Source organism: Lepidochelys olivacea (genome assembly GCF_965140295.1).
Source record: "Lepidochelys olivacea isolate rLepOli2 genome assembly, chromosome: 5".
In the NCBI taxonomy this organism is placed as follows: domain Eukaryota; kingdom Metazoa; phylum Chordata; order Testudines; family Cheloniidae; genus Lepidochelys; species Lepidochelys olivacea.
Window position 1 is genome coordinate 76,470,184 of NC_140415.1, and position 23,697 is coordinate 76,493,880.

The 23,697-nt window shown below is 41.2% G+C and overlaps 1 protein-coding gene across 3 annotated transcripts in view; it reads left to right on the top strand.

Annotated features, from left to right (window-relative positions):
* The window catches only part of TNFAIP8 (TNF alpha induced protein 8), a 106,530-nt gene that overhangs the window by 78,514 nt on the left and 4,319 nt on the right, over positions 1-23,697 (top strand). The window contains exon 1 of one of the 3 annotated variants that reach the window (XM_084629265.1): positions 22,590-22,854. The exons of the other annotated variants lie outside the window; for them this stretch is intronic. Within the exon in view, the coding sequence (XP_084485391.1) occupies positions 22,848-22,854 (7 nt within the window). The 5' untranslated portion in view covers positions 22,590-22,847. Of the gene's footprint in view, positions 1-22,589; positions 22,855-23,697 lie in introns of those variants that run through there. 3 annotated transcript variants of the gene reach the window in all.

Genomic DNA, 23,697 nt, shown 5'->3' on the forward strand with positions numbered 1-23,697 from the left:
GAGTGCTTCCTGTGTAAGGGTGACAAATTCAAAATGGAAATAAGATGCAGCTTTTTAACAGTAAGGTAAGTTAACTGTTAATTCTGAGTAGCAAAAATTAATCTAACAAATACATTATTGTCTTTGGGTGTGAGTTTGATCTAATTTGTGCCAGTGTCAATTAGGAGTAAGAGTGAGACTCCCTCCTTCTTGTATATTGTACTAGTTCCAAAGTAAATTGAGGATTTGGATTATGCAGTAAGTGAGCTGTAGCTCACGAAAGGTTATGCTCAAATAAATTTCTTAGTCTCTAAGGTGCCACAAGTCGTCCTTTTCTTTTTGCGGATACCGACTAACATGGCTGCTACTCTAAAAGCAGTAACTCCTGTGTGGCTTTGCAGTTTCTGTCCTTGATCACTGTTTACTATGTGGTCCAGAGGAGAATATTAAAGGGAAACTGAACTTTGTGTTCAATTATGCCAAAACATGCTGTGTTGTTAATGTTGCTAAGTAACAGTTCAACAAATACCTTTGTATTGATCTTTAAGCCCCAATGCCATTACTTTCTGGTGTATATTAATATCATTTCATACATTTTTCCAGTTGTGTATTTACCTTTTTAGAGTCTAACTTTGAAACACCCCCTCCCCCCAACCTCTATATATAGATACCTTTGTACAGGCCAAAACGTACAGCATGGTAGAATTTAAGAAAAGAAATCCTGTAATGTACTATTTCTAGTAGACTCTTGTGTCCTATTTTAGGCACACAGAGCAACCCAAAAAAACTGTAAGTGCTATAAAAATTGCACTGGTTTAGGTTCTGACTTCGTTGCTTGCAGTGACCTGAGGCTAAATGCTTTTAGTGCAGTAAAATTAAAAAGGAGATAACGCAGTATAAGTTGTCACGGTATAAATTATTTTTGCATCTTTCTCTCCTAGGATAAAATATTAATATGTGTAAAACTTTAGAATACAGTAGCTGAGACATTCATTCTACAGGTTTTCTGTTGTATATTTACCAAATACATAATCTTGTTTTCTAATAGAACTTTCAACTCCAGACATAACATGAGATAAACTCTGCTGCCCCTAAAGTACAATGGAATGATATTTGCTATGAAAGATTTTTGAAATGCACAACATCATCCGTTGTTTAGTAGGATGCACAAGTAGAACCATTCAGAACCAGAGTGTCTACTGTATCTTTATTTCAGTCAGTTCTAAGTTCTGCAGTTCATCAGTGTGAAATCTGTGCATTCCTGAAAAACATTGAGAGCTTTGAGTAGCCATGCTAGCATTTTTTAAATGTAAATGAGATTATGGAGGAACGAACTCACATGTTTTATTCCTTTTAGGATTTAGGACATGCAAAATTAGCTGCTGTATGTAGAGATTGTGAGGCCCATAGTACTCCCTATTTTGAGAGGTAAATACTCACCCCCTCTAGTGATTATGGATCATATTTTGACATTTTGCAACTACCTTTTTCCCAGGCAGGCAGATAAGTTCTTGTGAAATAGTCAGGGAGTCCCCCAGCATCCTAATACTGGAGTGGAATGTTCCCTATTTGACCAATGTTGTCAACTGGGAAAGCATTTTTAAGGAACTGCTATTGGGCTCTCACAGTTTGTTCAATCCCAAGCATCCACCAGCAAGGATAATCTAGGGTTTATCTGCAGAAGATTCTTCCTGTTGCTACCTACCATACTGGCCTTTTGTGATGGAACCCTTTACCGCTGGACTCTTCATCAAAGTGGGGAAGGACATTCATAGTATACAAGTGTTGGAGGTAGAAGTTTCCTTAGTATTTGAGCTATTAGGGGTAGACCTGAATGAAGGACAATAATTGCGTTTCCCAGCAACTTTTAAGGTTTCAAAATTTTGTTTTCATTTTTCACTTGAGTGAAAAGAAGACCCTTCTAACATTTCAACAAAAATGGAATTGTGCCAAAATATCCATTTTTTGGAATGACACATGGGCATTTCAAGGTGATTGTGGATGCTGGTGTAGGTAACATGGTGGTTAGGGCACAGGCCTGGGGAGTCAGAAGACCCAGGTTCCAGTCTCTGCTCTTCCTGATTCAGAGCAAAGATTTTCTTCGCAGATTACTCTGAATCATGCAGAGAAGGGACTTGAACCTCGGTTTCCCTAGATCTCTTTCCTAGGCACCAGGCTATAGTTCCCGCCAAAACTTTGAAATCGATAAGTCTCCCTGAAACTTTTTTGCTTCAGCAAAACAGAGTATTTCAGCATGTCTCGTGCCACTGAATATTTTCTAGCCAGTTTTAATTAGGAGTAGGAAAGACCCACTAGCCCCAAATGTGCTCGTGATTTAGGGTACGTCTACGCAGTCAATGTTAAAGTGCTGTCAGCTGTGTAGTCGCGGCTCCAGCATGGGAGAGAGCTCTTGAAGAGCTGTAATAAAACCACCTCCGTAAGGGGAATAGCTACCGGCGCTGTAGAACTATCTACACTGCCACATTACAGCGCTGAAACTTGCATCGCTCAAGGGTGTGTTTTTTCACCCCCTGGGCAAAGAAAGTTTCAGCGCTGTAAGTGGCAGTGTAGACAAGGCCTCAGACTCTGACTGAAGACTGGTTGTTGCACAGATAACTCTCCCTGCTTCAGACTGCAGAGGAGAAGAATGAGGACATGGTGTGGGTTTTATTACTTGGATATCACTTGCGCCATGCCATATGTTTATATGGTTTTTACACACACAGATTGCTGCAGTCCTGCCCTGAAGATACTACAGTCCAAGCTACATAGGACACACTGAAGGCAAGATGTGGGGCACTAGTTCAAGAAAGGGAAGGTTGTGGAAAGAGAGCTAGAAGATAGGAAAGAAGTGGGTATGAAGGAGATGGGAGCGGTCATTAATAATAATATTCGTACTCCAATAACAGGGGCCCACGGGGAACATGATAGAAGTTGTAAAAGAGAGTGAAAGGAGGAAAGAGTACAGTAATGTGGAAGGTGCCCTGGAAATTGGAGGAAATAAGATGAGAGAACTAGACAAGGCAAAATTATTACCGTCTTGAAGATGAGTTGGAGGAGCATAAATATGATGTGGTAAAATGCCTGAAATCAGTGAAGGTATTTGAGCGGAATGATGTGACTAGAGAACACTGGATGATTCAGGTGGTAGTACTAATTTAACTCCCATAGGCCTTTTTCATCTCTTGGAGATGTTTTCTCCTGAGAATCAAGGCTAGAAAACCACATGAGGCTGGGAATTCGCTCTTCCCCAAGTAGTTCTGCATCTCAGTCCAGAGCAGCAAGGAAAGAATGACTGGTTTTATTTATATTTTTCCTTATCCTGTCTTCTGCCCTGGGATAACTTTTTCCATTAACACACTGGATGTCACAGAGCTAGTATATATGATTTTCCAGGAGCTGGCTAATCTGGAAAGCAAAGGATAATGCTGTGTTGAATCAGAGATCTTAGCCATATACCATTCCTGTGAAATACTACTGAGCCATTTTCATCTACAGAGCTCTTTGAAAGCACCAGTCTTCATGCCACCCCTTATTTAGTTAGGTATGATCCTTGTTACAGTTGGAGCAAATAAGGCAGAGGTCAAGTGAATTGTCTGAGGTCACAGAGAGAGCATTGCAAAGACAGGTGACTGTAGCCTTTGGTTTCTCTAGGTTGACAGAATGATTAGAACTCTAATCAGCAACAAAGTTATAATTATTAGCTTAGATTTACCACTGCATCACTTCAACTTTACATTAGTATAATTTCACAGACTTGAATCAATTTACATTGCTGTAAATGTGGATTAACACAAGGTGAATCAGGCTCAATGATTGTAACTTGCACTAATTGATTCTCTTTCGAATAAAAGTGAAGAATCTTTTATGCCCAGGTTTCAAACTCCAAACAAGAATTAGTGCTGAACAACATGTACATGAAAATGCCGGGGTGTGTGTAAGGCATCTTACCATACATCTTTCAGTCTCATGCATCCTTTCTGCCTATACCATTACATAGTCTGTAATTTGTTGTGATTCTGATATGTTTTGGGATTGAAGATCAAGAGAGTCAAGCAAACTCTCCATCCTCCTTCCACACCATCGTGTTGAAACTTTTTACCTTTAGGCTGTATTATTTTTAACACTTTTAGTATAAACATATTGTTTTAAATCAAAATGCTTTTTAAACAAAAAAAGAGAAACGTGTATAATAAAAGTAGCTTTTTAACTCTGGATGCAAAGGACGTGCTTACAGACTCCTATATTTATGACAGGTTTCAGAGTAACAGCCGTGTTAGTCTGTATTCGCAAAAAGGAAAGGAGTACTTGTGGCACCTTAGAGACTAACCAATTTATTAGAGCATAAGCTTTCGTGAGCTACAGCTCACTTCCTCAGATGCATATCGTGGAAACTGCAGCAGGCTTTATATATACACAGAGAATATGAAACAATACCTCCTCCCACCCCACTGTCCTGCTGGTAATAGCTTATCTAAAGTGATCATCAGGTGGGCCATTTCCAGCACAAATCCAGGTTTTCTCACCCTCCACCCCCCCACACAAATTCACTCTCCTGCTGGTGATAGCCCATCCAAAGTGACAACTCTTTACACAATGTGCATGACAATCAAGTTGGGCTATTTCCTGCACAAATCCAGGTTTTCTCACATCCCCCCCACCCCATACACACACAAACTCACTCTCCTGCTGGTAATAGCTCATCCAAACTGACCACTCTTCAAGTTTAAATCCAAGTTAAACCAGAACATCTGGGGGAGGGGGGGTAGGAAAAAACAAGAGGAAACAGGCTACTCCTTTTCTTTTTGCGAATACAGACTAACACGGCTGTTACTCTGAAACCTGTCATTATGCAAGGCACTGCATTTAGCCATATGGAGTGGAAATCTATCAACTGCATGAAAAAACTTGTACAGATACAGACAGACATCATCTTCCTTTCCAAATGCAAACAGATGGACATCGTACCAAAAGGACTGAAGGTAAAAAATCCATTACAATCTACATACCACACAGACTATGCTGACAGCTTGTGCCACACGCTCTCAAAGAAACTGCGGAATCACCTGATCAACATCCTCTACAGCAAACAGGGAAAGATTAAGAATGAGCTCTCAAACATGGATACTCTCATAAAAAACCAACCTTCCACACAAGCTTCCTCGTGGCTGGATTTTATTAAAACTAGACAAGCCATTTACAACGCACACTTTGCTTCTCTACAAAAGAAAAAGGACACTAAACTTTCTAAACTACTACATGCTACAAGGGGCCACAGCAATGGTTCCCTCAACCCACCTAGCAATATTGTTAACCTATCCAACTATACTCTCAGCCCAGCAGAAGCAGCTGTTCTATCTCGGGGCCTCTCCTTCTGCCCCTCCACCCCACGAACATGATACAGTTCTGTGGTGACCTAGAATCCTATTTTCGACGTCTCCGACTCAAGGAATATTTCCAAAATACCTCTGAACAGCATACTAATCCACAGAGTTCTCCCTACCAACACTACAGAAAGAGGGATTCTAGGTGGACTCCTCCTGAAGGTCGAAACAGCAGACTGGACTTCTACATAGAGTGCTTCCGCCGACGTGCACAGGCTGAAATTGTGGAAAAGCAGCATCACTTGCCCCATAACCTCAGCCATGCGGAATGCAATGCCATCCACAGCCTCAGAAACAACTCTGACATCATAATCAAAAAGGCTGATAAAGGAGGTGCTGTTGTCATCATGAATAGGTCGGAATATGAACAAGAGGCTGCTCGGCAGCTCTCCAACACGAGTTTCTACAAGCCATTACCCTCTGATCCCACTGAGAGTTACCAAAAGCAACTACAGCATTTGCTCAAGAAACTTCCTGAAAAAGCACAAGAACAAATCCGCACAGACACACCCCTGGAACCCCGACCTGGGATATTCTATCTACTACCCAAGATCCATAAACCTGGAAATCCTGGGCGCCCCATCATCTCAGGCATTGGCATCCTGACAGCAGGATTGTCTGGCTATGTAGACTCCCTCCTCAGGCCCTATGCTACCAGCACTCCCAGCTACCTTCGAGACACCACTGACTTCCTGAGGAAACTTCAATCCATCGGTGATCTTCCTGATAACACCATCCTGGCCACTATGGATGTAGAAGCCCTCTACACCAACATTCCACACAAAGATGGACTACAAGCCGTCAAGAACACTATCCCCGATAATGTCACGGCTAACCTGGTAGCTGAACTTTGTGACTTTGTCCTTACCCATAACTACTTCACATTTGGGGACAATGTATACCTTCAGATCAGCGGCACTGCTATGGGTACCCGCATGGCCCCACAGTATGCCAACATTTTTATGGCTGATTTAGAACAACGCTTCCTCAGCTCTCGTCCCCTAAAGCCCCTACTCTACTTGCGCTATATTGATGACATCTTCATCATCTGGACCCATGGAAAAGAAGCCCTTGAGGAATTCCACCATGATTTCAACAATTTCCATCCCACCACCAACCTCAGCCTGGTCCAGTCCACACAAGAGATCCACTTCCTGGACACTACAGTGCTAATAAACAATGGTCACATAAACACCACCCTATACCGGAAACCTACTGACCGCTATTCCTACCTGCATGCCTCCAGCTTTCACCCTGACCACACCACACGATCCATCGTCTACAGCCAAGCTCTGCGATACAACCGCATTTGCTCCAACCCCTCAGACAGAGACAAACACCTACAAGATCTCTGTCAAGCTTTCTTACAACTACAATACCCACCTTCAGAAGTAAAGAAACAGATTGATAGAGCCAGAAGAGTTCCCAGAAGTTACCTACTACAGGACAGGCCTAACAAAGAAAATAACAGAACGCCACTAGCCGTCACCTTCAGCCCCCAACTAAAACCCCTCCAACGCATTATTAAGGATCTACAACCTATCCTAAAGGATGACCCAACACTCTCACAAATCTTGGGAGACAGGCCAGTCCTTGCCTACAGACAGCCCCGCAACCTGAAGCAAATACTCACCAACAACCACATACCACACAACAGAACCACTAACCCAGGAACTTATCCTTGCAACAAAGCCCGTTGCCAATTGTGCCCACATATCTATTCAGGGGACACCATCACAGGGCCTAATAACATCAGCCACACTATCTGAGGCTCGTTCACCTGCACATCCACCAATGTGATATATGCCATTATGTGCCAGCAATGCCCCTCTGCCATATACATTGGTCAAACTGGACAGTCTCTACGTAAAAGAATAAATGGACACAAATCAGATGTCAAGAATTATAACATTCATAAACCAGTCGGAGAACACTTCAATCTCTCTGGTCACGCAATCACAGACATGAAGGTCGCTATCTTAAAACAAAAAAACTTCAAATCCAGACTCCAGCGAGAAACTGCTGAATTGGAATTCATTTGCAAATTGGATACTATTAATTTAGGCTTAAATAGAGACTGGGAGTGGCTAAGTCATTATGCAAGGTAGCCTGTTTCCTCTTGTTTTTTCCTAACCCCCCCCCCCCCCGATGTTCTGGTTTAACTTGGATTTAAACTTGAAGAGTGGTCAGTTTGGATGAGCTATTACCAGCAGGAGAGTGAGTTTGTGTGTGTATGGGGGTGGGGGGGATGTGAGAGAACCTGGATTTGTGCAGGAAATAGCCCAACTTGATTGTCATGCACATTGTGTAAAGAGTTGTCACTTTGGATGGGCTATCACCAGCAGGAGAGTGAATTTGTGTGGGGGGGTGGAGGGTGAGAAAACCTGGATTTGTGCTGGAAATGGCCCACCTGATGATCACTTTAGATAAGCTATTACCAACAGGACAGTGGGGTGGGAGGAGGTATTGTTTCATATTCTCTGTGTATATATAAAGCCTGCTGCAGTTTCCACGATATGCATCTGAGGAAGTGAGCTGTAGCTCACGAAAGCTTATGCTCTAATAAATTGGTTAGTCTCTAAGGTGCCACAAGTACTCCTTTTCTTTTTTCCTATATTTATGTTCATGAATGGGCATTTTTGTGTCTACGGGCTCATTTGTGCGTTCAGATGTGTGGTTTCGTGGACACCAAAGGGGGGCGTGCGTGGCTTTTTGTGAGTTAATCCATTCTGCCCTGTTTTATCCACTACCCTATACCACTGAAGTCTGTGGGGAGCACAGGATGCAAATCAGGACAGAAGATGACATATTGTGCCCATGTTTCACAGCCTGCTCCTCAGGGTCTCACTTCAGTCCACACAGCAAAACAACTTATAATTGAGGTTGAAACCTTTTGGGCTCAGTCCTCTCCCAAAAAGAAGTGAGTGACAGAACTCCGTCATTAATTATGAGCAGGATCCAACCCCTTAACTCACTGCACTGTACACAGGTATTGCACCACATGTGATACTATACATTGCTACTATACATTGCTAACTACTTGGATGTTGGCCCATGCAGAGCAACATGAGCTATGGATGACACTACAGTATTTTGATTTATGTCAAGCTTTCCATTTAGGGCAACGCTTTATATTAGTGGCTTAGTTTTTCTTTATTTTTCTTACTACTACTTCGTTTTATTTACGGGATTGCTCACTGTGCCCTAAGCCCTTTTTCAAACCCTCAGAGATGGTGTCTGCTCTCCGCCTGCTCACAATCTAAGGGCAGTGGACAAGTGGAGTTTAAGGGATTAGGGACCAACAGGCAATTTATGAGCAAGACCGCTCAATCCACTCTAAACTGCATAGCAGAAGTGGATTTTTAACAGAAACGTAAGTGGACGGAGTAGTGGCATTGCAGATAAATTCAGGGAGGTTGTATTCTTTACGATACTGCTAATCTAGACTCAAAGTAAGAGCAGACAAAAGCAATGGCTTCATAAGATTCAAGACTATTGCATGAGGCCTGGCTGGAGCAAAGTATGCAGAAGGTAAGACTTGGGAGCTAACAATCAGATAAGGTTATGATGCAAAGGCCTGTGTAAGTCTCTTTTAATTAGAATGTCAATACTGTTTTGTCAAATTCACTTATGTACTGTAGTGATGTTTGTCATCATTATTTCTTTTCCACTGCTTTAACCACAAAAAGTCAATATAGTAAGAAACAACTTTAAAAAGACATATTCCAAATTTAATCTCAAATTTAATTTTTACAATCCACGTATACGTTCTTTGAAAAAGAAGGTAATTATTGTAGTGACTGGCATGTCATGGATTATGAAAGTAAATAGATATAAAGTTCCATCCATTAAATGTAAATTTATAGTTGTGTTGTAATATGAGAAAATTAAATTGTTTTTCCATGCAGCTCTTTATTAAGCGGCTTTCTTTCTTTTCTTAGCCTACATCAATCTCAGAGGGAGAAGTGTGAAGATTAAACTGTTATAAAATAGGTTATATTTAAGTCTCGTTTCTTTTTCCAAGACACATTGTTCATTTGTTCATATTTGCTGTTTTATGGGTGACGGAACTGAAACTAATCATTTCACAAAGCCAGTCATGTACAAAACTATAGGCGCAGTTGTTGCCATGTATGGCTGTGTATGAAATTTCAGTGTTTGATATGACTGTTCTCCATTTGTAAAAATAGAAGGAAAGTTTTTACATCAACTCAAATGACATATGTGACAGAGTTGCATTTTAATCAAATCTTTTAATGTGGAAGACTTAGATCTATTTCTCTTTTGCCTATGCAAATTGCTGGGCTTTTTTTTTTTTTTTTTTTTAAAGAGGGGACAGCTTTGGGGTTTCTATAACTTTCTGTGATGGAAACATTTTAACACATCTGTTGAAGGGAGTAAACTGTGTGATGATAAATGATGCATATGTGACTGCTACCAAGATGCCCAAGGTACCAGTGGAATCAATTAGACACAATATGACTTTGTATATTTGAGTGGTATCTCTTCTCTTGTACACTATGTTACTTAGAATGGCTCTCTGCCAGGTTTGTTTGTTTTTGGGGGGTTAATTTAAATGGTTTGACTAGTCTATGGGGATATTTCTGATGTAGTGCTGGGCCTAGAAAGTGTAGAACCCCTGGTACAGTAAAGACACTCAAAATTTGTCTTGAATGTAGGTTTAAACTAAAATTGTGTTACAACAAGCAATCAATATTATCAGCAGTCGCAAGACATAAATTATTGTATTTGTGGCGTTTAGGCATTGATCACTCGGCTGTGATTTCATTTACCACTTAATGAAATCTTATAGAGAAAGAGGATGGTAATACCTCAGATTGAAGGAAAGGCAAGCTATTAATACATAGGCACAGCAAAAATGTCATTTCACTAATTTAAGTTTTAGATCAATAGGTTGGGTTTTTTGTTGTCATCAGTAGAGGACTTTTCCTTCTCCAGTGATCATAATGGTCCCTTCTGACCTTAAAGTCTATGATTCTATTAGTGTTCAAGTGTTTTCTTCCAAATCACCTTTTCCCATCATAACCCCCAGGATCACAAGCTGGCGCAACCATTCTTGACTAAAGGCTGTACGGGACTGCCTTCATAGTTCATCAATAGTGCTACATGCTTGGCCATATATATTACTGTGGAACAGTGCAAAGCACAAGGGCTAGGCATTTGACCTCTGCAGTGCTCACCATCCATACCAGTTTATGTAATGAGAGCTAATCTCTCAGGCATCAGCCCAAAGTACTTAACCACAGGAGGGGTCCAAATTTTAAATAGTAAACACATTTGCTAAGCTTACAATTAAATAGGATATTTTAGTGCTATTACTGTTCAATAAAGATTCTGTAATAATACTGCTTTTTGACTACAGTATAACATAAAAGATATTCAACCACAATATCTAATTTCACAGAAGCATGAGTCTCTGAAAATATTAACAGCCTAATTTTCCTTTCACCTACGTTTCTAACTTTTGTTAGATCCCTCATTTATGCTAAATTAGGAGTCGCAAAATCAGACCCTAAGGAAGTAAAATATAGTGTTTAAAAAAAAAAAAACAGAGGAAATCACTAGTTTGAACAGCCATTATGACTGAGAAAATTCAACTTTCATTTTAAACTACTGAGAATCAAACACTTAAAACAGTAGTGTTTAAAAAAATACAATATTTTAAATGTTCTGGTCAATTAAACAGCTGTTTTGACCATTGGCTTTGAATCAAAGGGCTAACGGATAAGACAAGCCAAAGGAAAAGGTGAGCAGCAATGCAAAGAGTGAGTGAGATGAGAGAGGTGGACTGTGCAGTAGGGTAAGAATATTTAGATAGGCATATTTTTGTATTGACAGATGGGAGTAAGGGAATTGGAGAGAGGAAATGGTCGCAGTCATTGAATAGATGATTGGGAATTTGGACTAATTTCCTGGCCGTTGTAATGCAGAGGATAAGATGGAACACACACTGAGCAAGGCATGGTGACTACTCCTTGAGTGCTTTATGAAATAGGTATGGGGTTTTTTGAAAGAGAAGGAGAATTAAGGAAGTGAGGTTGGTACAGTAATAGAGAAATAAACTCTTTCAATTGTACAGTGTGATATGGAGGAAGTCACAGAACCAAGAATGCAACTGAGGGAAAATAAAATTAGACATTTTCAAATTTGCTTTAAGATCAAATGTTCTGGTTAATTTAACAGCTGTTTTCTATTCTCACAAATCTTGTCATTTGTGAACTCCTCTTTCCTGCTTTCCTTACATCCAGTCATTTGTCAGATCCTGCTGCAGCTATCTCTACATCATTTCCAAAATATATCCCTTCTCCTTTCCGACTTCAAATTTATTAGTCTGTTCTTGTAATAGATTATTGCAGCCACCTTCTCTCCATTGTGCGTCATGTCCTCTTTGTCACCACTATCTCCAGTCAGTTCAAATTTCAGCTGTCAGTTGATTTATATTCTTGCCACATGGGCCTTGTATCTGATAGCCTTTGGCCTTTCCCTTGCCTCCAACTTATTTTCTGTATCAAGTGCAAGTTTCTTCTTCGCACGGCTTGTCTCCATCTCTGCCCAAGACTCCTGAACTCACTTGCTCATTTTGCTCTGCCCGATCTTGTGTCTTGTCACCACCTTTGACTCCTATCCCCATACCTAGTTCCCTTTTGTGAATGAAAGTCCATACACCACAACTACCTTCCTATTAATATATAACAAGACCTCTCTTCCTTAAATATTCTTTAAATAACTCTGTTCGATCAAGCATTCCAGCTGTAATGGCCAAACTCCACTTGGAGTATGTTCTGTCTTGTCCTGTCCTGTTTGCTTGTTTTTGTGCCCTTCGGGGTAGGAACCCTTTACTCTCACACTGGTGACCTATTCTACAGTTTGGTATGCACTTATGAGGCTGCATAAATTATTACAGTATCGGGATTGCATTTTGTTTGTTCTACAGAAATGACTGATGCACATTTTTATCTTACCAAACATCTTTGTAGCGCCAGTGTGGACTGTGGCATTTGTGTGTGCTCCTGGCAAATGCAGACCTGCACATGCACATATAGGTGCAGAGAAGCACCTGTCTTTTGCCTACTTAGACCAATCCAACAGCTGAAATATATTGGATCTATATTTAATGTCACAGCACCTGTTGCTGCATTCCAAGAAAGGAGACAAATGGTGGCTAAGGAGTAAAATGCTAGACTACGTTCGTCATCCTATTGTGTGACTGGGTCAGCCTTCTTTGTTTTTCAAGTACGCAGTATATTTTAGAATGTGGCTCTATAACAGTAATCCTATGTATATAAAAAGGTATTACATCTGAACCGTTTTCTTCTTGTCAAGGCAGTGTAATAACACCCATGGCTTCTAGTGGGAAGAGGCGGCAAGCCTTTAAAAAAGCTTTGTGAATCTCCTAACTAGCTATGGTATCATGTGATACAGAGGGTGGCTGTGGAAAGCTCAGGAATGTAAAACCAGAATAACTTCTTGGTGCAGATTGCTCTCATGGGGCAGCAAAACCCTATACACACATTCTTGTTTGGAATAGCATCATTCACCCCTACTACCACCCCGTCCACTCCTCCCCACCACACAGAGTTTTCTTGGGGCTTTTTGTTTGCCTTGCAACTGACTCGTCCCACCTTTTAGTCAGAGATCATTTGTGTCCAGTTACTTAGCCAATGCATTTTCTGTTGGAACAACCATATATTGCATATAACTTTGTGAACCCATTGGCAAAGAGATAACTTTCCTTTCTAGCATCCTACGAAAAAGAGGATATAGGGCAGGGATTCTTGGGATAAATTTTTTGGTGGCCTCAGAGTGTGGTCACCAGCTCTTGCTGGTGGCCACTCTCACACTTTTCCCCCAAACAAATATGCACATATACACGTCCAAATCTTTGTAATTTATTTATTGCTATCTGGAAAGTTTGTTAAAAGTGATATTAACAAACATACAAATACCACTTTTCACAGCATACTTACTCAGCCCTGGCAAACCAGGGGACAAATTAATGCCTGGATGGGGGTTCAGGGGAGACAGTCGGGCCAGAGTCTGAAGCCCCATAGCCAGAGCCTGCCGCCCCACCACCCCAGGGCCGAAGCCCAAACCCTGAGCCCCACCACTCCTGGGAATATGGGGAACTCACCAGGTGGCTGCTCCAGCATTGTGTCTCAGCTATCTTCAGAGGTGGCAGGGTCCAATCTCTGCTTTCAGCCCTAGCAGCCAGCATCAAGGCAGTGCATCCAGGAGCAACAGGGAGAGGGAGGGGCTGCTGCTTTGCCCCTCCCCTTCCCCCCCCCCCCCATCACAGCCCCGGAGACTGTGGCTGCAAGAAAAGCCCATGGTGGCCACATGCAATGCAGCCAGGGTGGCCGCATTTGAGAAATGATAGGTTATCCATGTTATGGTTCTGGAAACTTTTTGTTTCTTTCCCTCCACAACTCTCTGTTCTGAGAGGAGTTGCTAGACTTACTTTATTTTGTTTTCCCCCCTACAGCTGACACAGCTGGCTGTATGGCCTTATCCAGGCATCTTTGGCTGTCCCTCAATGCAAGGATGATGTCTGCCAAGGGGGTTCATTGGTGGGGTTTTAAGTAGCTGAGGAGCCCTATTTGTGCCCTGCAGATTTTACCACAGAAGTCAAAGGTGTAATCTTGGAGGAAACATAGTTGGCTGGACAGTTGTGTCCTTTCTTTCCTCCTTTGTCGCTTCTGTCTCATGAGCACTTCTGTTCTCCTCAAAGTGAGCTGTGGCTTGGTGCATGGTGTGGCACCACTGTGTTCTGTTCGACGCCGAGTCCTTCCGGTTTGTTGGGTTGATGCCTCCCTTTTTAAGGTGTACTTTCAGTACATCTTTGAAGCGCTTCTGCAGCCCTCCGTGAGCCCTTTTTTCCTGACTTAACTGAGAGAAGAGTACTTGCTTCAGGAGGCGTGTGTCAGGCATACATACACAGTGGCCAGCCCAGCGGAGTGGTGTTTCATGACCTGTGCCTCTATACTGCTGAGGTTGGCTGCAGAGAAAACTCTGATGTTAGTGTATTGGTGTTCCCAGCTGATTCTGAGAATCCTCCTGAGGCAGCGCTGTTGGAACCCTCGAGCCATGAATTAGCTGGCAGCCTTTATGCTCCAAGAGTGGGATAACCCACTTCTATATTCTGCAAACTATGTCCATGCAACACCTCTTGTTTGCTATTTATCCTAGGCTTCAGGGCCTGAGATTAGTTTCTTGTTCCGGGTCTTTCAGTGTAAATATTAAAATGATTATAAATTGCTTGACTAATCAGCATTTTTATAGCACTACACAGGGAAAAGTTGTAACAAGAATCTTTTAAGACTTGCCTAAGGTACATAATGATAAACTCCCAGGTCGGGAGCCAGAAACATGTACATTTTATGCATTTAAAAAACTTGGTTTAAATATTTTTTCCTAACTAAAACTGACATTCACATATTTCAGAGTAACAGCCGTGTTAGTCTGTATTTGCAAAAAGAAAAGGAGTACTTGTGGCACCTTAGAGACTAACCAATTTATTTGAGCATGAAGTGAACTGTAGCTCACGAAAGCTCATGCTCAAATAAATTGGTTAGTCTCTACGGTGCCACAAGTACTCCTTTTCTTTTTGACATTCACATAGAAATCAGAATATTTTCCAAGGAAAAAAGTGCTAAATAAAACACTTGCTCTTCATAAAGGTGTGAGTGGCAAGGTACATAGGAGAGAAATGAGAGGAATTGAACATTTTTCTATAGAGTTTGGTATGATCTACAGCTCTTTATTTTTAGGGGCTTGGGGCCAAAGTGCTGGCTTGGAGAGTTGTGAGTTACAGAGGGCCTAGAAAGTGAAGTGTAATTCAGAATGGATTAAACCTTTGGGAAGGGAAGAGGTGTTAACTGCCAGTGCCCTCCCTCAGAGTTGGTGTTAGGGAGAAGGGAAGCTCTAGTTTACAGCAGGAGTTTGAGACTTTTGATTCAGTGTATCCGTGGTGTCAAACCTTTTCCAACCAAAACTGCCCATTTTTTGGATTGTGCTAATACTGTAAGACAACCTCTCCAGTGCAGCTGAAGTTGTAGAAGATTAGCACAGCTGCAACCACTTCTCCCAGTAGACTTTCCATCTCTGGGAGTCTCGCAAGGGTATGTACCAGCTTCTCAATGAATCTGGTCCATTGGGAGTGAGAACTGTGTCCTCTTTGGGCCAGAAATGAAGATTCCAGGATTGTGACTCAATCTGTCTGTCACTCTGAAGCTTATAATGTCTGTGGAATCAGTTTGAAGCAATGGAAAGAGCTACAAGCATTGTGGAGAGTTGTTTTTGTTTATAATATCACTAAGTTCAGTCATCACTGGAATGTGTGATCTGTTACCATCCAGTTTTTGAATTCTCAGTCATTTTCAGATTTATGAATCATACTAGTGTGACAGCATGGACTTTCAGCTACTGATGTTGATGTAATATATATAGACTTCTGTAAAGCATTTGACTTGATACCAAACAACGTCTTGATTTAAGAAACTAGAACAATACAAAATCAGCATGGTATGTGTTAAATGGATTAAAAACTGGCTAACGTAATCTCAAAATGTAATTGTAAATGGGTAATTATCATTGAATGGTTGTTTTTCTAGTGGGGTACCGCTGGAATCAGTTCTTGACCCTATCATACGTTTTCAGTGACATAGAAGAAAATATAAAATCATTACTGATGAGAATTGCAGATGGTGCAAAGATTATGAGAGTGGTAAATAACAGAGGACATGTCAGATACCGAGCGATGGGGATCACTTTGTAAACTGGGCTCAATCAAACTATGCATTTCAATAGGGCAAAATATAAGTTTATACATGTCGGAAGAGGTGGGCTGTCTTTACAGGATTGAGGACAGTATTCTGGAAAGCAGTGATTTTGAAAAAGACTTAAGGGTCACGGTGGATAATCAACTGAACATGAGCTCCCAGTTACTCCTGGGGGAATTCTGTGGCACGGCACCTGTGCAGAATTCATGTCCCCGCAGATTTCTTTGCTTCCCCGCAGAAAAATGACTTTCTGACAGGGAAGCAAAGGGAAGCTGCAAGAGCAGTCATGCACCACTCCCTAGCTGCACAGGTACATCGTTTCAGGCAGCTGGCAGAGAGGAAAATCACCATAGGGCTGGAGACATCCTAGCCAGTGGCTCCTACCCTGCGCTGGGATCAACTGCTAGTCCCAGCTGGGCTGGAGGTAGGAGAGGACAGGACTTCCTCTTCCCCTGCAAGGAGTGGTTGGAGCTGTGTCAGACCCACCCCTAAAAACCTCCCCCAGCTGCAGGAAGTTCAGCATCCTCCCCTGCTTCATGACCCCATAACTCCTCAGCTACGGAGGGAGGGGGAGCTGCTCTTCCATCTGGCCAACCCTCATGCATCTGGACCTCCCATGCCCAGACACCCCTGCCAAGCCTCACCCCATACACCCAGACCCCCCCCAAGCTCTCTATACCGAAACCCTACCCCCATTGAACCTCAATCTCTGTATCTGGAGCCCTCTGCACCAGATCCCCTGCCTCCAAACCTCCACCCCTGCACCCAGACCACCCCTATGAGCTCCCTGCACTCAAACCCCAACCCTGATTAGCCTTACTCTTAGCCCCCACATCCAGACCCCTATGCCACTGGCCCCCAACTAGCTGCATGCCTGGCACAGAGGGGCAGGGCCCCAGGGTTTTTCTGGAGCAGATCCAGGCCTTGTGCTGTGTCAGGGTCAGTTGCCTCACCATTGAGTCTGTGTCCTGGCAGGTGGGGAGGCTGCAGGGTGATCTCTCAACTTAGTGCAGCCTGTGGCTTGTGCTCCCCACTGCCATGCTGGAGCCTCTGCATTTATTTGTTGACAAATAAAACTTGCAGAATTTTGCAGAATTTTAAAATATTGTGCAGAGTTTTTAATTCTTTGGCTCAGAATTTTTAGGCGCAGAATGCCCTCAGGAGTATCCCAGTGCAATGCTGTGGCTAAAAGGATTATAATGTGATCCTTGGATGTATAAATAGGGGAATACTCAGTAGAAGTAGGGAGATAGTATTACCTTTGTATGTGGCACAGGTGCAACCATTACTAGAATACTATGTCCAGTTCTGGTGTCCACAAATCAAGAAGGGTGTTGACAAATTGGAGAGACTTCAAATAAGAGCCACAAGAGTGATTAAAGGATTGGAAAAACTCCTTTGGTAACTTAGTCCATTACATGGAATGAGTATGGTTCTACAATCATAGAACTCGAAGGGGCCTCGAGAGGTCATCTAGTACAGTCCACTGCACTCAAGGCAGGACTAAGTATTATCTAGACCATCCCTGACAGGTGTTTGCCCAACCTGCTCTTAAAAATCCCCAATGATGGAGATTCCACAACCTCCCTAGGCAATTTATTCCAGTGCTTAACCACTCTGACAATTAGGAAGTTTTTCCTAATGTCCAGCCTAAACCGCCCTTGCTGCAATTTAAGCCCATTGCTTCTTGTCCTATCCTCAGAGGTTAAGAAGAACAATTTTTCTCCCTCTTCCTTGTAACAAGCTTCTATGTACTTGAAAACTGTCATCATGTCCCCTCTCAGTCTTCTCTGCTCCAGACTAAACAAACCCAGTTTTTTTCCAGTCTTCCCTCAAAGGTCATGTTTTCTAGACCTTTAATCATTTTTGTTGCTCTTCTCTGGACTTCCTCCAATTTGTCCACATCTTTCCTGAAATGTGGCACCCAGAACTGGACATAATACTCCAGTTGAGGCCTGATCAGCAGAATAGAGCGGAAGAATTACTTCTCTTGTCTTGCTTACAATACATCTGCTAATACATCCCAGAATGATGGGGTTTGTTTGTTTGGGTTTTTTTGTAGTAGCGTTACACTGTGCTACAGTGAGCTGTAGCTCACGAAAGCTTATGCTCTAATAAATTGGTTAGTCTCTAAGGTGCCACAAGTCCTCCTTTTCTTTTTGCGAATACAGACTAACACGGCTGCTACTCTGAACACTGTTGACTAATATTTAGCCGGTGGTCCACTATGACCCCCAGATCCCTTTCTGCAGTACTCCTTCCTAGGCAGTCATTTCCCATTTTGTTAGTGGAGTACTTTGCATTTGTCCTTATTGAATTTCATTCTATTTACTTCAGACCATTTCTCCAGTTTGTCCAGATCATTTTGAAATTTAATGCTATCTTCCAAAGCACTTGCAACCCCTCCCAGCTTGGTAACGTCTGCAAACTTTATAAGTATATTCTCTATGTCATTATCTAAATCATTGATGGAGATAATTGAACAGAATCAGACCCAGAACCGATCCCTGCGGGACCCCATTCGTTATGCCCTTCCAACATGACTGTGAACCACTGATAACTACTCTCTGGGAACGATTTTCCAACCAGTTATGCACCCACCTTATAGTAGCTCCATCTAGATTGTATTTCCCTAGTTTGTTTATGCGAAGGTCATGCGGGACAGTATCAGCAGCCTTACTAAAGTCAAGATATACCATATCTACCGCTTCCCCCTATCCACAAGGCTTGTTACCCTGTCAAAGAAAGTTATTAGGTTGGTTTGACACAATTTATTCTTGACAGTCCACGCTGACTGTTATTTATCACCTTATCTTCTAGGTGTTTGCAAATTGATTGCTTAATTGTTTGCTCCAATATCTTTCCGGGTACAGAAGTTAAGCTGACTGGTCACTAATTCCCCGGGTTGCCCTTATTTCCTTTTTATAGATGGACAATATATTTGCCCTTTTCCAGTCTTCTGGAATGTCTTAGCTATCGTTATATTTAAGAAGTTTTTCTTAATATGTAACCTAAATCTCCCTTGGTGCTGATTAAGCCCATTGCTCCTTGTCCTACTTTCAGTGGATATGGAGATTTGATCACTATTCTCTTTATAACAGCCCTTTCCCTATTTGAAGACTGTTAGTAAGTTCCTCCTCAGTTCTTGTCTGAACACTAAATGTGCCCAGTTTTTAACCTTTCCTCCTAGACTAGATTTTCTAAATCTTTTATCATTTCTGTTGCTCTTCTCTGGACTCTCTCCAGTTTGTCCACATGTTTCCTAAAGTGTGGCACCCAGAATTGGCCACAGTTCTCCAGTTGAGGCCTCCCCAGTGCCAAGAAGAGTGGGACAATTTCCTCACCTCTTACACATAATACTGTTATTAATACACCCCAGAGTAATATTAGCCTTTTTTGCATCTGCATCACATTGTTGGCTCATATTCAGTTTGTGATCCACTATAACACCTAGATCCTTTTAGCAGTACTACTGCCCAGCAAGTTAGGCTCCATTTTGTATTTGTGCATTTGATTTTTCCTTCCTAAGTATAACAATTTGCACTTGTCTTTACTGAATTTCATCTTGTTGATTTTTAGACCAATTCTCCAATTTATTAAGGTCCTTTAGAATTTTAATCTTGTTCTCCAAAGTACTTGCAATCCATCCCAGGTTGGAGTCATCCGCAAATTTTATAAGCATACTGTTCACTCCATTATCAAAGCCATAAATGGAAATATTGAATAGTACTTGACCCAGGACCTACACACTAGCTGCACTAGGACCCCAGGACCCCACTAAATATGCCCTCCCAGTTTGCCAGTGAACCACTGATAACTACTCTGAGTACAAAAAGAAAAGGAGTACTTGTGGCACCTTAGAGACTAACCAATTGATTTGAGCATAAGCTTTCGTGAGTTACAGCTCACTTCATTGGATGCATCCACCTTCTAGTAATTCCACCTAGACTGCATTTCGCTGGTTTCCTCAGAGATTGTCATGTTTGGACGGTGTCAAAATCTTTACTAAAATCAAGATGTATTACGTCGACTGCTTCTCCCCATCCACTAGGCCAGTAATCCTCTGGGTTTTTTTAACCCTGACAGGAGATCAGATTAGATAGTCTCTCTCCCCACCCCCCCCTCCCCCCGGTGCCTTCTCATCTTAAAATGTATTCTAAGTATAGATCATCTTTTCAGAGTCATTATCTTGTGGATGTGCCTCATCTCCTCTAGCCATCATGTAACTTCCTTGTGCCTACAATAATAATTGCCTATATGGAGATATTTGATATTAGGAAGGCATTTAATGAAGGTTGTTGCTTTGTCATTTTTGAAATAAATTAGTTGCTCTTTTTTGCTCTTCATTTGATATTCCCCTCGTATCTATTGTATTCCTTTCTCTCTCCTTGCTCTTACTTCTGTTCTGTAGTATCCTTCTCCCTTGGACTGACTGTCCAAGCTACTTGGTCCTCTCCTTCCTCTGTTCCACTGGATATTCTGTTCAGCTGTTTCAGTCTCTTTTCTCTCCTACTGTTTGTTGGCAGCTCCGGTCCCATTGCTGGATCTGTTCCATGAGGCTGACTCCTGTTTCCTCTCCTCTGTAGTATCAGTTTTTTGTAAAACCAGCTAGGGTGGCTTCTTGTTTTCAGCTGCTTTTGAACACCCCAGAAGCACCTGAAAACAAGGAGCACTAGTGCCAGCCAGCTTGCTGCTGAACACTGGCATGTGTTCTGAGGACCACAGTCTGGGAACTGCTGCAGTACATTAAGGAATGTTTTGAGCTTTTTTTAAAAAAGCTAAATTTAACATGCTTGCACCCAAGGTATGATCTGTGGTATTTATTGCACATTAGAATCTAAGCATCAAGCCTTCCGTTAAAAAGATATCAAAAGCCTTAGAAAATGTGACACTATTTAGGAAGAAGCTATATGTTGTGGTGGCAGAGTTCAAAACATCAGGCTGCCTTATTAATGTTTGAGAAATCTGTACTCTGCTGCCTCTTTTTTTTATATTTTTATCTTTATGATCAGTGCACAGTGAAATGTGTGGCAGAAACAGGGTTCTGGGAATACACACTTTTTTTTTTGACTACTTTTGCCTGCTGCAAATTTTATCTACTCATCTGTCAGAAGCTGTCCTGCAGTGTTATCAACTTCTGCAATTTTTTCACAAGTTTAATAATATTTGGTGATTTTTATTTTGCTGGAGTTATGTGATAAGATTATGACCTCAGTACTTTTTTAAAAAAAATTTCTAGAGCTTATTATTGCTTGAAAACACAAACCTTAAAGGCTCAAAACCCAGCAGATAATAAATAAGAAAATAATAAATAAATAAGTATTGCTTTTACATTTCATGAATTCAAGCCACTTGTGATATTTGAACACTTGGCACTAACAGTACTGCTCCTCCCATTTGTTTTCAAGTAGGTGCCCCTCAGGGGGTAAGACAGTGCCCCTCACTCTAGGAGTCTGTCTTACTAAGAATGTAAGATCCTAATCTTGTGCAATGGTTGTAACATGATTCAAACTCACAGCAATACTGCGGCAAATGCACTTGTCCATGCCGGAAGACAGGCAGGAAATCAGTTGCCACATTTCTCGAAATGGGTTTTTTCAGCGTGCAATGTTCAGCCAGCCATTACTCTTTTGTTGTTGTTTTGTTACTCCTTTATACTCCGCAGACTATTTGCTTTTGGAATCTGGCTTTTTGAAAAGTTTCATGAATGGTCTTGAGGTGCTAATGGACATATCCTGTATTCCCTCAACAAATATATTTACTACAATAAAAAAAAATCATTCACAATGTTATCTTATTGGATTTCTAATGATTGAACATTTTAGAAGCCATCTTTTGCTAATGGATTGAAGGTTAAATAAGTTTTACAGCCAACGGCAAAAGGTAATTAAACCAGTGTATTGGGATATGCATTAACTAGAGATGTGGCCCTGGCTAAAAAAGTAACACTTCAGATTTCAAACATTCCCCATAAAGTTCAGAGGTTGAGATCTGGAGCTTTGCTTCATATGCATCGCTAATGTAAACCTATAGGAAAAATATTTAATAACTGCTCTGTTTATATGCTGCAGGCCTAGTTTGCATAATCAAAAATCTGATTTTAGTTTGGGCCTTTAAACATGTTTTGTTCAAATAAGTTCATTTTTAGTTTGAATGGATAGCTCATAAATAGGAAATCAGGAAATAAGCACTTGGCTACAGGAGATAGGGGTCCCTTCCAAAGAACCAAGCCTGCCCTTTCTAAGTTACTTTACCTTTGTTCTTTTTATATTTTTGTTCATTGTCCCAGATGTCAGTTACCAATAACGGCTATTAATGTTACATTGCTTGCTTAGCAATGCAATTTCCTTTAAGCTTTCCTTTCAAGGAAGTGAAACTACTTCACTGTAATTTTTTGCACTTTGAGTTGCCAAAGTGAAATGAAGCAATTTAGGCTGAAAAGAAAGGTAGTTCAGAAGAAAATGCTTTTATGAGATTGTCACAGGGAGAGGATGAAAAAACTTTAAATCTATATCCGATTCTGATGCTATTTTAGGGGAGTATATTAGGCTACTATGATAACGTATTGGTGTTAAATTTAATTAACAAGCTACCAGTCCAGTCTTCACCTCGTACACATTGTGACTATACCTGAAACATGACTTTGGCATCACCATCTCAGTAAAAGCTGTAATTCTCCTTGTTGATGAACAGTAAGTAAAATTTTAACTTTCTCAAGGGAAATTTTGTCTTTACTTTGAAGACTGCTTCCTCTCAGTGCTTAAAGTCCAGTTTTATTTAAGTACTTGCTTTGTAAATACGTTGCATTTTAATTCTCCAATTATTTTTCTGGTATTGATAACAGTAGAGGGAAACAAAGCTATAAATGTCCATAACATAGTCCAACTGGATTTTAGAATAACTTTTTTTTAAAGATACAGTTTGTATTTGACAGCTGGATCAAAACTTGTGGAATGATGACAAATTAAAGAAATGAAACTTGACTTGTACTCTAAGAGCACTAAAGTAGATGTATAGAAAGTAGTACACTCAACATAGCCCCAGCATTTTAATAACATATAGGGCAACCATTCAGAATATGCAAGTGAGAACTCTTTATTTGCTAACACCACCGTTATCATATGTTTAAGGCTGGGTCTTTTCTGTTTTGATTTTGTTTAAGAAAAAGTCAGATGTTCAGTTGTGACTTATGACTTTGTTTTAGAAAAACTCTCTTTGTGGGGTCTTGGAGTGTCAAAACCATTAATGGCGGGTTTGTAGGGTAGGAAATGGTTAGAGGCTGATTTGAGGAGGGGTGCTTGCTAGTGGCAAGTTCTTTAAGTTATATTGAGGTATTATTTGTGATGTAGTTTTAAGGCAAGGGTGGCTATAGCATCTGGATAAATGCACCTTTTAGCATTTGTATAAATCCAAAGAGGAAAAAATGAAATACATTTTTTGTTTTTGCTTGGAAACGTACTTTGTAAGCCATCATAGTGCTCCTATCAAAGCAGAAGAAATCTGTATAAATTTGTGGAACATCAGAGATCATTGAA